We start from the raw sequence: 15,691 nt of genomic DNA, 5'->3' as shown, positions 1-15,691 counted from the left end.
TTTAATGAGCAGTTCTAAGCTTACCTCATTCGTTATTTCAGCCTCCTCCTCGTAGCTCAAAGCCACTACAGCCAGCATCAGGTTGATCAGGTAGAAGGATCCAAAGAACACCACCACCGTGAAGAAGGAGACGCTCATGGGACCGCAGGTGGCTAGGACCTAAAGCGAATGGGTTAGTTGGAGTTCCGCCCAGTATCCGCTTAAAAAAGACGACCTACCATATTGTAAACGTTCTCCCAGTAGTCCAGGGTAATCAGCTGAAAGGTGGTAAGCATGGACCACATGAAGTTGTCGAAATTGGTGTACCCATGGTTGGGATTCTCCCCCACGCAGAGGCACACATATTCCATGGGACAGTGTCGCGCCCCCGTGAGGTTTCCGCACAAAACGGGCAGCTCCTCTTCGTCGTAGAGCCAGTTGTCAGTGTCGTTGACCCAGCTGAAAAGAAAAAGTGTTTGCTGAAAGCTCAAAACCCGGATTTCTCTCCACCTACATCTGCCAGTCCGAGTGCGAGACGTTCGTCCAGTCCGATGGCACCTGGCGCACACACTTGTTCCGCAGCTCCCCCATGTAGACCTGCAGGGCGAACAGAGCGAACACCATTAGGCAGAAGATTGTCAGGGTCATGACCTCTGCTAACTGCCGGAAGGAGTGCAGCAGTGCGTTGATGATCGTCTTCAGACCCGGCATGATGGACACCGTTTTGAGGGCGCGCAGAACGCGAAAGGTCCGCAGCCCGGCCAGGTTTCCGACCTCCATTCCGATAGTGGCATAGCCACTGGTGATGACCACGAAGTCCAGCCAGTTCCACGGATTGCGCAGGTACGTATACTTGTTGAGCAAGAAGCCTTTGGCTATTATTTTGATGACCATTTCGATGCTGTAGATGGCCAGGAAGATGTACCTAATAGTGAATTGGGAAAGGGCGTCAGCAGGGAGCTACCCGTGCGCTATTGTGTGCAATACTCACTCCGCCTCCTCCACCGTCTCCGTCATGGCCAGGAAGATACAGTTGAACAGGATGGTCGCCATAACGCAGTAGTCAAAGAACTGGTTGGTGGCGATATAGACGCACACGCGGCGCGCCGGGCTCCAGGGATGGAAGAGGAATAGGCTCTTAGTGCCAGTGAAGCGGTGGATATAGTTTTTTCGGAATCGCTTCGACACCACACAGAACGTCTGCAATGTGAAATGTAAAGTTTAACTATTGAATTGTCCTAGTCAATGAATTTCTAAAACACTGCTTCAAATTCTTAACAGAGGTTAAGAAATTTTTAAATTATGGCGCTCATTTTCCGTAAGCTTTTCACCATTTGGTGCCCGGTAACCTCGATATATATCGATAGTCGCCCTCGTCGATAGTTACCGGTTCATATTTTCCCACCCGGTTCGAATTTACATAGTGGTGGAACAGCCAGTGTTGTTGAGTTTCAAAAAATGGCTAGAACTATAGCCAATAGCTGTCAAATGGTTAGATCTGGCCATAAAGTAGCCAAGATATCGATAACGAATCGTTTTCCCCACCACTAGCTGTCAAACCCAACACGTTAGACTTCCGCTGAAAATTCTTTCTTTCTTTCATTGACCGTCTCCCAGACCACAAGGAAAATGAGAGCTAAGGTAAATTGGTCAACTGTAGTGAAATTATAGTGATTTTTCAAGTGCAAAGAGAAAAGTGAATACTAATTAAATGTGTTTTTCGTTTGCAGTGGCGTAAGAAGCGTATGCGTAGGTTGAAGCGTAAGCGCAGGAAGATGCGTGCAAGGTCCAAGTAATCGTAGCGCCTTCTCGCCTGTACGAAATGGTAAGTTTCGAGCCGGCGGAGCTCCCTTTTTTTCCCCCCAGCACACGCAAGATTCTAATTTGCGGCTTTTTTCCCGTTTATTTGCAGGAACTTTTGCCCGACCACACAGACACAAGAACACGCCGTTCGGGCGACCGCAAAACGGAAGCCCTCATGTAATTTGGCAAACCAGTTTTCATGAAAACGAGAAATTTGCATTTACAATTCACACACTTGGAAATTTCACGTAAAATTGATTCTAATAAATTACTTGGATGTTCGCAAAGTTCCACGAATGAAAAAGCATGTGTTATTAATGAGAGTGAGAGTGGTGAAGAAAAAGCGAGGCGTGTTCAACATAACCGCACTCGGTCATGTGTGTATGCGTGAGCACGTTTCTCCGAGTGATGCTTCGGTTTTTGCAGATTTTTATTTCGATTTGATTGCCGGCTAGATTGGCAGAGGAAACCAGGAGTCGGGAACGCGAGCCACCTCCATTAGAGATTGATCGCCTCGTATTCGTCGGCCAAGGCGGTAAATTCTCGCCCAATAGCCTAATACAATTATTCAAGGCGCAGACCTGGTCCTTTTTGTGCCCCCAGGGAGCGCGTGTCGTGCGCTCGTCATTCCGTTACGCTGCCCCTACTGCTCCCGCTGCCTGGGACAGTGCTCCATGGGCAACATTCGGAAATATCGATTTGTTGGTTGTAGGGGAGCGAGACCGAAACCTGAACAGCAGCAGCAGTAGGCAGCAGCACTGCCCCAGACGAGAGCCGAGCTGTTCATTAGCGCCTTGATTTCTTCAATTATATATGCAGATGGGCCTGCCGAGGATGATGTTTGCGCCACCGCTACATGGCGCCACCACCGCCATGTCCGCCCACTTGTTTGAAGGTCGTTTGTCACTGTAATACACACATAAATGTCGCTCAGCCGAGTAAGCTGAAATTTTAATGTAACAAGCAGAAATTACGATTGGGTGGCAGTTTGCCATTTAGCATTTTGTTCTGGAAATTTGCATGAGCCTACTGGCCTGCCAGCCAGCCACTCTGCCACCCTGCGCCCTCCGCAGTTGTGGTTAGGAGAGCTTAAGGATAAGCATGTGTACTTTTAAGTGGTCCGAAATGGAAAGTTGTGTCGGTCCTTGTTCGGCAGGCAGCCCGGACAAACAAGCAGCGGCTGGGTCTTATCCTGCCGAACAGACAAGCCTCGCTTGCCAGCAGAGGAATCCCATTAAATGCAATTAAGCACTTGGTCACTCCGCCTGCAGTGGCTGTTTGCAAGGAACGCTCTTCATTGGAGTGGGCAAGTGATTTGGAGCCACGGACTCGGCAACAGAGAGATTTAATTATAGAATGTAGGACAGCAGAGCAGTGCGCTCCATTAGACATGGGCAGTGGTGGAGTGGAGGTTCGCAGCTTGCATTTCAGCTCTACGTCTTGGCCATGTTTGGATCAGTCATTGGGGCCGGGGACTCTGTTACCAAATATTTCAGAGGAGATTCTCCCTGGTCGCTAGCCTCCGGCCAATAAGATTTAATTATAGATTGCCCGCCGGGCTGTGTTTGTCTTGGACTTAGTGGGATATATGTGCGGTCCGCTCGGTCGATAAACACATCACTCGATGTCAGGTGCGCTCATCTCCCCCGCCCTCTCTACGACCCATTAGCGGGCTTGGTCACTTGCATGTTTGTTCTGCCCCGGTCCGGTTCCGTTATCCGGAGTTATTTGGCCACGACACGTGGCCTGCGGAGCCCGAAAGCCTGAAAGCCACCAAGTCTTGAGCTGAGTGTACACTTGCATGCTCGCCTATAATTTGTCCTCTGCGGCTGCTGCGGCAGCGATGTGTACTGTACGGCTGTGCGGCACTCCGCCACTACCTCTGCCACTGCCACTGCCGCTGCGGCCAGTTTTGTTTGAGTCACGTAAATATGGTTGTCAGCTTGGCTGCCCTTAGCAGGCCCGGAGCTGGCCGGGGCAGGGGCTGGAGTAGCCCCACTCTGTGCATGGCATGACCCATATTTGCGAGCCTGTGTACTCACACCTGCGGTGAGATTGCTAGCAATTAACGAGAGATTCAATTGGCATTAAATAATGTGTGTATTATTTACTTTCCATGGACCGTATTTTAAACCCATAAGAAGGCTGCTAGTTTCGGGCATGGCTTCTGAAATACTTTGTGAGGCTGCTATCTAACTGGCCATCTCCGTGCTTCTGTGTATTATTTTTGGAGCAACACTGGCCGAGTGGCACGGAACTCTGCTACTTGGCTTTTTGTTTAGGGCCGGGCCCAAAAAATGTAGTGCCGGCTTTGAATTTTAACGAGCGCTTGGCATTTACGCTGATTTCCTTTCCTGCTTCAGGCTTTCGAGAGCCTGCCACGAGGGTCGTTCTAGGCGTTTCCATTAACCCCAGTTACAGATACTTGTGCCACATTTGCACTTGTGCCTCACAATGCCGCAAATGCAGCGCCGAGCTGCAAAACAAAGGCAAAAGTAAGAGCGAGCCGCGTCGCGTTCCATTTCCGCTGCGCCACTTGCACTTCCCCCCAACCGCGCCCAGGTATTCCCCCAGCCTAGCCCCCCTACCCTGAAATACGGGTACTGGGTCGCGTCCGTGCGACTTTTTAATTAGAGCCAATGGGCGGCCAAACGGGGTGAGTCCCTGCGGATAATGAGAGCTGGCAGTGGGCCAGGGGCAGCCCGCAACTTACCTCCTCGTAGATGAAGGTGTCAATCTCCTCGAGCGGCTTGCCGTACATGTGCTCCGGAAAGGGCTCGAACTTGCGGGGCAGCACGTCCCCATCCTCCACGGAGGCCTTGGTGCGCGGATGGAAGCCGTACTCCCGCACCAGCTGGATGTGCCGGTTCTCGTGCTTGACCTGCGACTTTTGCGTGTACGCGACGACTTGGTGCTTGGCGACAGCTGGAAGAGAGGTCAGAGGATCGAGTGAGGATGCTTGTTCAAATATTTATAAAAGTAACTAAGAGTCAAATGTTGGAAGGCCACATCGCAGGTGCAATTACTCCCCCAGACCCACTTCTGTGGTCCCCTTGGGACCTCCTCAGAAAGTCAACCTATAATCCCAAATTCCCAAAAGAAACAGTTCATGTAATGCTGTCTATTTAAAATAAAGCCCACAAAATTCCTGAAATTAGCAGTAATCTTTCGAAAAATGTCAAAAGAATAATCGATATTACGAAATCTCTACATCCGAAGGGAGCTCCAAACCAATTCCAGCCAAACTAGTCTGGAAATCAGCCTCGAAGTTTGCCTCGAAGGTATCGCTGAGTCACTAATAGATGTTGTCCATTGGCGGAGACGGAGGAACAGGCCATCATCTCTGAGACGAACCCCGAAGCGCAGAGCACCGATGTCCGACAATTCGCCTTTCGTGCAATTGATGCAGGCCCTCGGAGGCGGCACCGCAGGCGCCGTCACCCGCTTTCTCACCCAGCCGTTCGACGTCCTTAAGATCCGGTTCCAGATGCAGGTGGAGCCGCTTGGAGAGCACAAGGCCTCCAAGTACCGGGGGGTGATGCATGCGTTCAAGGCGCTGTACGTCGAGGAGGGATTTCGCGGCCTGATGCGCGGCCACAACGCCGGCCAGGTCCTGAGCATCTCCTACGCCCTGACCCAGTTTTGGTCCTACGAACAGTTCCGGTTTCACGCCCACCACGTAGCCTACTTGAACGACCGCCCGTTCCTGCTGTACTTCCTCTGTGGTGGCTTCGCCGGCTGCTTGGGCGCGGTGGCCGCGCAGCCCTTCGACGTCGTACGCACCCAGGTGGTTGCCGCCGATCCGACCACGGGACGCAGCCGGATGAGCACGGTCGAGGGACTGCGCCGGATCTGGACCAAAGAGGGCATGGCCGGCATATCCCGGGGCCTACAGTTTACCTTGGTCCAGATCTTCCCCCTGGTGGGGGCCAACTTCCTGTTCTACAAGTATCTGAACGCCATGGTTCTGGCCTTCAATCAGTACCAGGAGCGAAGCAAGGGCAACGTGTCCGCCAACCGCTCCCACGACATCAGCGGGTTCCATCTTTTTGTCAACGGCGCCTTGGCCGGAGTGGCTGCCAAGATTCTGGTCTACCCGGCCGATCTGCTCAAGAAACGCATCCAGCTGAAGGGCTTCAAAGGCGACCGCCAGAGCTTCGGCCGCAATCCGGACTGCCCGACGGTGCTGGAATGCATCGGCACTACCTACAAGGAGGAGGGCATTGGAGGCTTCTACAAGGGCATGGTGCCCACTCTGCTCAAGGCCGGCTTCACCAGCGCCCTCTACTTCACCATCTATGACATGTTCAACCGGCGCTTCATTCATCCGTACAAGGACCACGGGTCCACTCAAGGGACGGGGCACATCAAGAGGGGGAATTCTTGGTCCCAATAAAGGCGGGTATTTACATTATTTTACACTAGCATGGTTTATTTGTGGCGTACATCGGATGCGGATGTAGGATGCTGGGGGTGATCTGCATATATAAGTTAGGTCCATGGGTGGATGGTTGGAATGTGGGCTGGAGGGCATGAGCATTGAGTAGACTAGACGACCAAGTGGCCAGGCTGGGGCTGAGCAACCGCCTCCTGCCTACCGCCAGTTGGAGCTGGATCCCGACCAGCCGCCGGCGGCGGGTGCTGAGTAGCTGTAGCCATCACCGCTGCCGCCACCGCCGCCGCCGGAGGATCCTCCGTAGGAGCCACCGCTGCCGGAGGCCGCTGCAGCAGCCACTACTTGGGTGTCGTAGCTGGAGCCGCCTCCGCTGCTGTAGCCGTGTCCACCGCTATACCCTCCGCTGCTATAGCCTCCGCTGCTGTATCCACTGCTGTATGAGGATCCGCCGCTGTAGGAGGAACCGCCGCTGTAGGAGGAGCCACCGCCGTATCCGCCGGACGATCCATGGGAGTCACTGGAAGCAATGGCGGCGCCAATGACGGCGTCGTGGCCACCACCGCTGCTGTAGCCACCACCACCTCCGCTGTATCCACCGCCGGAGTAGCCTCCGTATCCGCTGCTGCCTCCGTGGGCGGAGGAGTCCGCACTGGCGGCAATGGCAGCAATATTGGCAATGGCGTGGCCACCGAAGTCTCCTCCGGCGCTGTGGCCTCCGTGGCCGCCGTGTCCACCGGAGGAGGAGCCAGCAGCAGCTGCAATGGCGGCAATCTTGGCGTCATCGTGTCCTGATCCATGACCACCACCGTGGCTGTAGCCGCCGCCGGAGCTGTGACCTCCTCCGCCGCCAGCGCTGTAACCGTGGTTTTCGGTGATGATGGCGTAAGTGCTCACATGGCCACCGCCTCCTCCACCGCCGCCTCCACTGTAGCCACCATCGTGGGAATGGATCTCGTAGCCACCACCGCCGCCGCCGCCGCCTCCATATCCTCCGAAGTCACCGCCACCGCCATGGCCTCCATGGTCGCCACCACCACTCTCCGGCAAATGGATGCGGATGTGGACGTGCTCCCGTCCGAAGGTGGGCTTGCCCCAGACAGCCGGACTAGCCAGCAGGAGCGCACTGATCTGGAGTGGGTTGAGGGATAGAGATAGGTTAGGATCCGCTGGGAGCTGGGCTAGGTCTTCCAATAACTCACTATGAAACGAGCTGCCATTTCTCTGAATCTCGGATGGGATGCTAATACTTTTCGCCTCTCGACCGACTACCGACTGGAAATGATTCGGGGATCGCGGCTGCGCGCCGCTTTATACCGCTTGGCCCACGAGGAAGGTTATGTAAGCGGCTGCGCGAGCAAGTGCAAGAGATAATCTCTCTCAGCGACCACGACCACGACCGCGACCCATTGAAGGCCACATTGTTTCTTCTCCGCGTTGCTTTCTTCCCCAGCTTCTTCGCGGCTCCCCTGGCTGGGATGGCGGGACGAGAGTGTTGACCTTTCACATCTCATCTCATCTCATCACCTCCCAGCATGTGCCCTTTGCAAATTCACTTTTCAATGCACTCAGAAATACGTTTTTGTTTCAAGCTTCTCCTAATCCTCGGGACATGGGGGTGGTCTCTTCCACCATCTTGACTCATTTGGCATAAGGTTTTAGATGGTGGACTTTAGGAAAGTGAGACAATCTATGGCGTTTCCACAAAAAGGCAATTAAAACGACATGGAAACGCATTATGGGTAATTACATCCATATGTCTAGTGGGGTTTTTTTCCGTGCATCACTCTCACTGTAGCTTCCAAGCTCCAAGCATCCAACAGCTCGCTGGAGAGCGTTGGCTTCTGCTTCTGGTGCTCCACTTTCGTCGGAGAGAAAATCCGCCTAGCCCTAAGCTGTGTTTTGTTTTGTTTTGGCTTTTTGGTAAAAATCGAAATTTGAACTGCTGTAATATGCAACTTGACCAGTTCCAGTTTAAGTTATGGCCCAGAGCTCTTTGTTATTGTGGCTCCATCTGGCTATCCACGCCAGCCACTGACCGTTAGGTATTTGTCGGCACTCGGCGTTCATGTTTATGGATGTTTATGCAGATACGATCCGAACTTCCTATTGGCAATTCCTTATTGTGGGCCGCACTTGCATAACGATTGGCCAAGGGACTGGCACTGGCACTGGCACTGGGACCATGTCTATGTCTGAAAGTGTCTGCCCGAAGGCGACCCGGGTCGGGTCGTCCGTCATTAACCCATTGATGGACGGTTCCCGGGCCGGAAATTAGCCCGATGATGCCATTTGCTGTTTTTCGAGCGAGAGTGAAATGTGGAATGTTTACCGAAAACAGGTTCTGTTCTGTGGGGCTGGGTCAGTGGGAGCTACCTGCCCTGCCCCTTCCTCGTGCCCTCTGCTCCCCGGAATTTCGCCCTTTTCAAGAGCCAAATGGCCAAGTGGCTCTCGAGGGTTATTGGGTTAAGCCTCGCCTGCAGCGGCAGCGGCAACGGCAGCGGCAGCGGCAGCATCATCAAAAATATCTTGTCATGCTCGGGCTGCTGCAACATTGGCAGAAAAAGAAAGAAAAGCGAAAAAGTACCGTGGCATGCCGTCGTGGGTTTGTTTCGCTCATCATCCTCTCGCTCTTACATCAGCAACATTGTTCGACTGACTGACGGCCTGCCAGCCAGAGGAAGAGGTCATGGCCACTGGCCACCCCCACCATCTAGCAGCCAGCAGCCACCTGCCACCTACCACCACCCATCTCCATCCTCATCCTCTGTTATGCATTCGCTGTTGATTAGCTACAGTTTTCATTAGCATTGAGTGGGCACTATTTTCATCCGAATCAAAATCCGAAACGGGGCCATGTGGCCATTCCGATTACGTCTTGCTGATTATCATCCAGGCTAGGCCGCTAGGCAGCTTGGCAGCTCTTGGCAGACTCATCTCCGAAATAATTAATACACATTTAACTGGAAACAAAACAAAGCAAGCGGGCTTACATAAGGAACTAGCTGTCGGCCAAGAGGGACGGCGACACCAACGCAACAATCTGTTGCCAATCAAACCATAATCATAATAGTGCTCATAATCACGATGCTGTGGCGAATGGGGCTCGAACGGAGTGTGGGGAGTGGGGACAGGGGCCAGGCCTTCCAGCTGGAGCATTCGAATTGCATTTCATTAACATTGGAGCACGGCGGCCGGGAGCCCCTTTCGATTGGGATTGCCAGCATCTCTTCGGATTTGGCCAGGCAGACGGCGAGGGCCAACCGGTTGGCGGTCGCACATTAACATCAGATGGATGCAAGATGCAACAACGACGCATCTTCCCCGTATTGCATAATCGGAGCTCAAAACGTCTTCACGCGGAAGCAAAGTCATTCTCAAAAGCGCCCAAAAACAAAGAGGAAATTGCTTACAGACACAGAAAACTGAATAGTCACTAGCAGCTTGCAACCAGCAACCAGCAACTAGCAACTAGCAACAAGCTATGTGCAATGTTGTGGTTTTCCCAGAAAACCAGTTGCACCTCTACACTCGGAGAAAAGGAGAGGGCCAAAGGAGACTAAGTTTTGTCATAAACTATTCTTGATTGAATGATTTTTTATTCAGTTCGTAACTGAGACTAGCCTTTAGAAGGATTATGAGGGTGATGCCCCAAAGTATCATGTTTTGTTTCACTTCCGAAGTGCATTTGAAGCTGCAACTTAAGCGATGCAACTCTGGCTGCAGTTGCATCTGCGCAGACCTTTGCACAAGTTCAATGGTGACGGGATTGGGAATGCAACCGAAAGGGAGGCCAGGCCCCGTGCAGATGGGGCACTTTCTACACTTCTCCGCTTCCTGTCGCAGCCCATGGACCAGCCCGATTCGGGGCTGGAAAGGAGGCAAGGCGAAGCTGCAAATCCAAATGCAACTGCAACGATGCGGAGCGGGACAAACAAAAGGGAAATACTGGGAAGCTGAAAACTGAGTGGACAAAGTGAAAAAGTGAATCGGGAGGACACAGAGCGGGAGGACAGCAATTGCTCTACATATTTAATTAGTTTCCGTTTCCGTTCATATTCGTAATCCGCAGCTGGCTGTGCCTGGCTGGCCTTTGTGCATTGTGCTCCTCCTCCCCAGTGGAATATCCTCCTCTGACAATGGCGGCTGCCGCCTCCCACCCACTCGTCCTTTGCTGCCCCTGCCCCTGCCCCTGCTCCTGCTGTCGACAGAGGAGGACAAATTGCGCTCTATCGGCGCCTGCAAAACGGTTGCGTAACTTACGGCCAGTCATCAGCCAAAAACTTTGCCGGAGCGCTGCGCTTCCCATTTTCGATTTGTTTATCATTTATTTAAACGGCCTTAGAGGGTCGGTCGTCCTGCCATTAAGCTCCTTCGATTCGATTTTCGCTTTAGTGGCCCAAACAGGACCCGGACCCGGGCCGGACCCGGACCAGGACCTGGGCTGGCAAGAAAAAGGAACATCGGGATCAGAAGCCAGCCAGGCAATAGCCCGGCACACAGTGAGCAATGCTATTTAATTATGTTGATGAGCACGACCGGACACAGGAGCAGGAGTAGCTTCCCGGGAAGGAGCAGGAAAACGCACAACACGCACAAAAAGCAAATGCCTTCGGCCCCTTCCACCCTGCCTGCCACTCCTCCGGCAACATTCCGGCCCCTGGACAGTGGGTGCCACTGCGATTGCCAAAATAAAAGCCGGATAGTAACAAAGGAACCCCTATGTGTGGCCTGAAACTCTGTGTTTTAAACGAACTGGACTCTCCCAGCCACTGGATCGATAAAGGCGCTTAATCAAGCAATCCCCGGAGACTCGGCAGACAACTTTTCATGCAAATCTTCCGTATGACATCGCAACTATATCCCGTCTAATGACCACTGTGCTCGTGCCGTGCTCAGTCGTGGCGTGCAGGTGTCGCTGCTGTCGGGGTGTCAGGAAGGCCTGCCCTTGCCCTCCGACACCTGCCCTGCTCTCGACCTTTCAATGCATAAGCTGTGCCCTCGTATACAGATTTGATGGCCTTCCTTGTCTCCCGGCTCTTGCCCCTCTCCAAATGGCCCGCCTTTGGACACCTCAAGAATAATATTTATGAGAACGGGGGATGGGGCATCCCAATACACATACATACCTACATATGTGCCACCACATGGTGGCATGGTGGAACTATCAATAGGACTCACCTTTCTCATCGTTGGACGCTGTTTGATCATCACTCATCTTGACTGATTGTCGTCGTTGGGTTTGTTGTTGCTGCTGCTGCCTCTGCTGCTGCCACTATCTGTGGAAGGTAGATGTTGCCGTTGCCGTTGCCGTTGCTTGAGTTATCCTTAGGGCAGCTGCATGTCCTTCGCGCGCTCGAATATCTGCATAATAGAGTATCTGGCTCAGTTTTCACCGTTAATATTGTCAGTGTTCCCTTTGTTAACCATTTTGTGAGCTCTCGCATTCGCCGTTATTGTAGTTTGCATTGGTATTGGTATTGCTTGAGACAGTTTTTTATTTGTTGTTGTTATTTCTGTTGTTGTTGTTCTTTTTGTGGTGCTTATCACGCTTGGGCCTTTCATGATGCCTATTGCTATGCTATGCAAATCTTATGACTACGACAGTTTCCAATAATGGCATTTGGCATCGCCCCGGCTCCTCAGCTGCCCCGCCAGCACCGCCTCCTCCAGCGCCGTCTTCCTCTGCTTCTATTGTGAGCTTTTTGGCTTTGTTGAGCTGATTATTGCTTTACATTTTGCGATGCGTCTGAACTGAAACGAAGAGGGAGAGTGGAAGTGGTGAGCCCAGTGAAGAAATGCGCCAGCTTACATAACTGCCAGGCGACTAGGGGTAAATTAAATCGCTTCTCCAGCAATTGCTCTAGGTCGTGTCGTGTAACGGTAATTGGCAGGGCGCTAATCCCAGCCACATGTGTGTGTGTGCGTAAGGATCCTTAGTCAGGAGCCAAGTAACGGCTCACTCTGCTTACGAGAACGTAATGTGCGTAACGGAAGAGATAAACACCTGGGGGTGTGAGGGCGACGGACTCGGAGACAGATTGAGGCGCAAGCCGGAAAATGGGGGAAATTTAAGACTTAAAGCTTAGTCGAGATAAAGTTAATTAACATTATGGCGTCAAGCACACACACACACACACAGTAGAGCATCTCACACTCACACTACTACATGGCCCGCAAAGTAAGATACAAGAATTGATAAATGGCGCCCAACAAAGAGCAATGAGGTTGCGTGGGCAGCGAGGAGGGGGCGATGAGGGGACGAGGGATGGGGATGGAACGAGGACATGGATGCTGCTCATTGCTCAGTGCTTTGTTTGCGGCCTGTTCTTGTTCTTGTAGCTGCTCCTGGCATTGTTGTTTATTCAGACTCTGAGTAAAAGTACAGTCTGACTTCCATAAGCTCATCTTGGGTGGCATATTATTTAACTTGAGGTGGAAAATGAATTACACTTCAAGCTAACACTTAGTAAGGAACCAAGGACCTAGGACCTCAGTCTTGGGGACCATAAACCTCAAACCATATGCAGAAATCGTCCAAATAGAATGAAAACTGTTAAGGAGTAGCCTCGAAGGATTCAATAAACAAATACAGTTCATAAGCTCCAGGCTCAACTGTATCTGAGTCTTCTGGCAGCATCAGTATCTTTGTATCTGGCCGTAGTAGGCCTGCTTCCTGTTGTTCTTCGTTTCGCAAACTTCTTGACACGTCTGCGAGCAACTGACGGCGGCAAAAATGGAAAAACGTTAGATGAAGGCGCCCATAAAATATTCAATATCAGGTTGGCCTCCGCCCCGTTATGGCAGGTGATGTTTGCTGGCGGAAGCTCGGATGTGGGATGTAGGATGGAGGAGATGGAGATGGAGAGGCTGCCATTGGCCCGTTGGATGAAAGGTGGGATGAGGCGAGATGGAAGACGCCGTAGGAGATTCGAGCCAGAACTGGGTCCAGGTCCAGCCAACACACAAATCGTCAAAAACACTTTTATTACAACAATAAGCGCACGAGGCATTAAACAATGTGTTGTTGGCTTACAATTTTACGGCGGGCTGGGCCCTGGGGGGAGGTGTGTATTCTGTTTGGTTTTCAGGTTGCTCGTTTTCTGGGCGTGACCAGTTGGTTGGTTTTAAAGTTACCCCATAAAAGTGTGGCCCCTAAAGTTGTGCTACAAATTTCAGCGGGTGCCTGCTGCCCGCTTCTAGCCCGTTTCTGTTTCAGTTTCTGTTGCTGTTTTGTTTGCTTTCTCGTTTCTCGCACGAAAGAGAACAAAAGTGTGGCCGCCTAGTTAAGTGCACATCAAGAGCTAATTTATGGCCCAATCCTGGTGCCACCGCCACCGCCACCACACCACATGAGCTGAAGTTGTGGTGGCCGCACACCTACACACGCATACATACACAGATGAGCCCCCGCTCCTTGGCCCCCTTTCCAGCTCTTTGCATTTTCGATTTACCTTTAAACATTTGCGGTTAATTGTTGTTTGCTCGCTGGCTTGTTTGTCGGTGTGGCTAGCAGGATGTTCGGAGATAGTTGGGATGATTTGTGGGCTTTATGTAATCGCACGTGTGCTGCGTGCTGCACTACTTCACCGCTATTTCTATTTCTATTTTCGTATTTTACTTTCTTTGGCCTGCAACACACGCAGACATGGACAGACACATACGCAGATGCACACACACACAAACGCACTCGGAAGTTGCCCCACGCTCTGCACTTTACTTTCCTTCAGGACCTCTCGTATTCGTATTCGCGTTCGCGTTCTACTTTCCACTTCCCAACACTGGCGCACTCACTATTCCGATTTTGATTCCGAACCCGAATCGAATTGAGGTTGCTGCTGTTTTATTTGATTTTATTTTACATTAATTACATTTTTATTTAGTCGCAACTGTGCAACAATGTAGGATTGGGGGGAGGCGGAAGGGATAAGGGAGAAGAAGGCCAAAAACAAAACCAGAAACAGTAAAACAAAAAACAAAAAACAGTAACAACACAAGGCAAAAAAACTTCTTGCACGCACATTGTTTGACACACATACAGGCACGCAGAACACACAAACACACCTGCACACACACACCTCTGCAGGCCGAGAAGTGTTATTACAATTTACTGTTGATTTCTTTTGCAAGCCAAGCAGCCCGAGCAAGCGGGACGGCCCTATACGTATGTGTGTGTGTGCGAAAGCGTGCGAAAGAGCGCGAAAATGTAGGTTAGTTTCCGTTGTATCCCAACGGCCCCTGCCCCCAGTTCCTGTTCCTCTGCTCCTCACCCCTCGCCCCCATCCTTGGCAAGTCCTTTCACAGCACTAACAACAAAAACAATGTGCAGTGCACACATTTCACTCTATTTTTGGGCGCTGAAAAATTTTTCGCTCGCTGCCTCCGAAACGGAATGCACTTGTGCTGGTTAACTATAACGGTATTCGCACTGCTTAACCGATTGCCAGCGATGGCGTGTACGTGGGAGTGGGCGAGTGGGAGCGCGTGGAGCTCCTTTTGTGGCGCTGTTTCTGCCTTTCACAACATTCCCATTCGGGCCTCTTCACTTCACTTTTCTATGTGTTTTTTAAGGACGTACGTGGGAACGCGCGAGCTCGCATGGCGACTGCTCGGTTCTAAGGTTCTTCGGCGACTGAGCTCGGCTAACGGGTTTTCCTTTCCGTTTGACGTAATCTGCAGGGCGACCGCGATGCAGAACGATGAAAAACACGGACCCGACGAGCCCTGTGTAAGGGAATTGCCCAGTATTCTGCCAAAAAAGGACACGTCGGGGAAATGCTCTCTCCACTCTCAATAGAGGGCGCCCGAGCTCTGGCTTGCGCATCGCCGTCGTCCCTTTCGCTTGCAGGTCAGCCGGCATAAACAAATGCCACGCTATAGGACGTGCTGTGGCGAATTCCCACTATTTCGACGCTGCTGTTGCACCGCAGGCCATCCGCCCGCCGCCCCTCGCAGCCTCATAGTCCTCTACGAGAAAATGTCAAAATGATTAGGCTCGAATATGGGCCACTGACTAACAAAACCAGCAGCATGCGGACGATGTTCATGAAAAGATTGTTCCGTCTTCGAATTTCATCTTCAACTCTGGACCACGCGTCGTATACGTAATGGAATCACATTAGTCATACGCACCGTTGTCGCACTGCCAAACTGCCAAACCGCGATGTCGAATGTTTCGATTTCTAACACAGAAGTGTCTAATACATGCTTCTTATACCATCTTTGATTGCTGGGTAACGCGTCGTATACGTACTATAGAAATCACATAACTCATACGCTCCGTTGACCCACTGCGAAACGTATAAACTAATTTAATTATAAAACAAAGAAAATCGAACTAAATTAAGATACCAACTAAAGAATGCTGTAAACAGTAAATGCTTTAATAAAATAAAGACTGTCAAATTACGTATACGCAACGTTGGCCAGCTTCGGATCTGCGCACTAGATCCGCTCTTTTGCAATTCGAGTTGATAAGCCCCAGCCCTGAGCTGGAAACTGATAAGCTGGCAAGAG

At 51.6% G+C, this 15,691-nt stretch overlaps 3 protein-coding genes and 1 long non-coding RNA gene across 8 annotated transcripts in view; 2 read left to right on the top strand and 2 right to left on the bottom strand.

Annotated features, from left to right (window-relative positions):
- LOC6496192 (sodium channel protein 60E) overlaps nt 1–14,825 on the bottom strand; it is a 31,387-nt gene extending 16,562 nt beyond the window's left edge. For all 5 annotated transcript variants that reach the window (XM_032450911.2, XM_032450913.2, XM_032450914.2 and 2 more), the window contains exons 1-8: nt 14,754–14,825; nt 13,630–14,013; nt 11,357–11,929; nt 4,496–4,707; nt 971–1,179; nt 494–904; nt 219–438; nt 25–159 (exon numbers count right to left, since the gene is read on the bottom strand). In XM_032450911.2, the coding sequence (XP_032306802.1) occupies nt 25–159; nt 219–438; nt 494–904; nt 971–1,179; nt 4,496–4,707; nt 11,357–11,393 (1,224 nt within the window). In that variant the 5' untranslated portion in view covers nt 11,394–11,929; nt 13,630–14,013; nt 14,754–14,825. The remainder of the gene's footprint in view (nt 1–24; nt 160–218; nt 439–493; nt 905–970; nt 1,180–4,495; nt 4,708–11,356; nt 11,930–13,629; nt 14,014–14,753) is intronic.
- On the top strand, nt 1,464–2,086 carry LOC26515050. Its single transcript, XR_001408742.2, has 3 exons — nt 1,464–1,620; nt 1,710–1,804; nt 1,892–2,086. It is a non-coding gene; the product is annotated as an uncharacterized LOC26515050 (long non-coding RNA).
- Nucleotides 4,835–6,201, top strand: LOC6494395 (mitochondrial thiamine pyrophosphate carrier). The gene has a single exon (XM_001960374.4). The coding sequence runs from the start codon at nt 5,156–5,158 to the stop codon at nt 6,176–6,178; it is 1,023 nt and encodes a 340-aa protein (XP_001960410.1). The 5' UTR covers nt 4,835–5,155; the 3' UTR covers nt 6,179–6,201.
- On the bottom strand, nt 6,188–7,496 carry LOC6496191 (loricrin). The gene is made up of 2 exons (XM_001960373.4): nt 7,378–7,496; nt 6,188–7,306 (listed from the first exon to the last, which is right to left on the bottom strand). The coding sequence occupies exons 1-2, from the start codon at nt 7,393–7,395 to the stop codon at nt 6,377–6,379; spliced, it is 948 nt and encodes a 315-aa protein (XP_001960409.1). The 5' UTR covers nt 7,396–7,496; the 3' UTR covers nt 6,188–6,376.
- Nucleotides 14,826–15,691: the final 866 nt, after the last annotated feature.

Source organism: Drosophila ananassae, chromosome 3L, assembly GCF_017639315.1.
Source record: "Drosophila ananassae strain 14024-0371.13 chromosome 3L, ASM1763931v2, whole genome shotgun sequence".
NCBI lineage: Eukaryota > Metazoa > Arthropoda > Insecta > Diptera > Drosophilidae > Drosophila > Drosophila ananassae.
Note: the sequence above shows the minus strand (reverse complement) of the source record. Positions and strands in the feature narration are given on the sequence as shown.

What these genes read in the sequence shown, in the direction of transcription:
- LOC6494395 (XM_001960374.4), top strand. Translation starts at nt 5,156, where the DNA reads ATGTCCGACAATTCGCCTTTCGTGCAATTGATGCAGGCCCTCGGAGGC.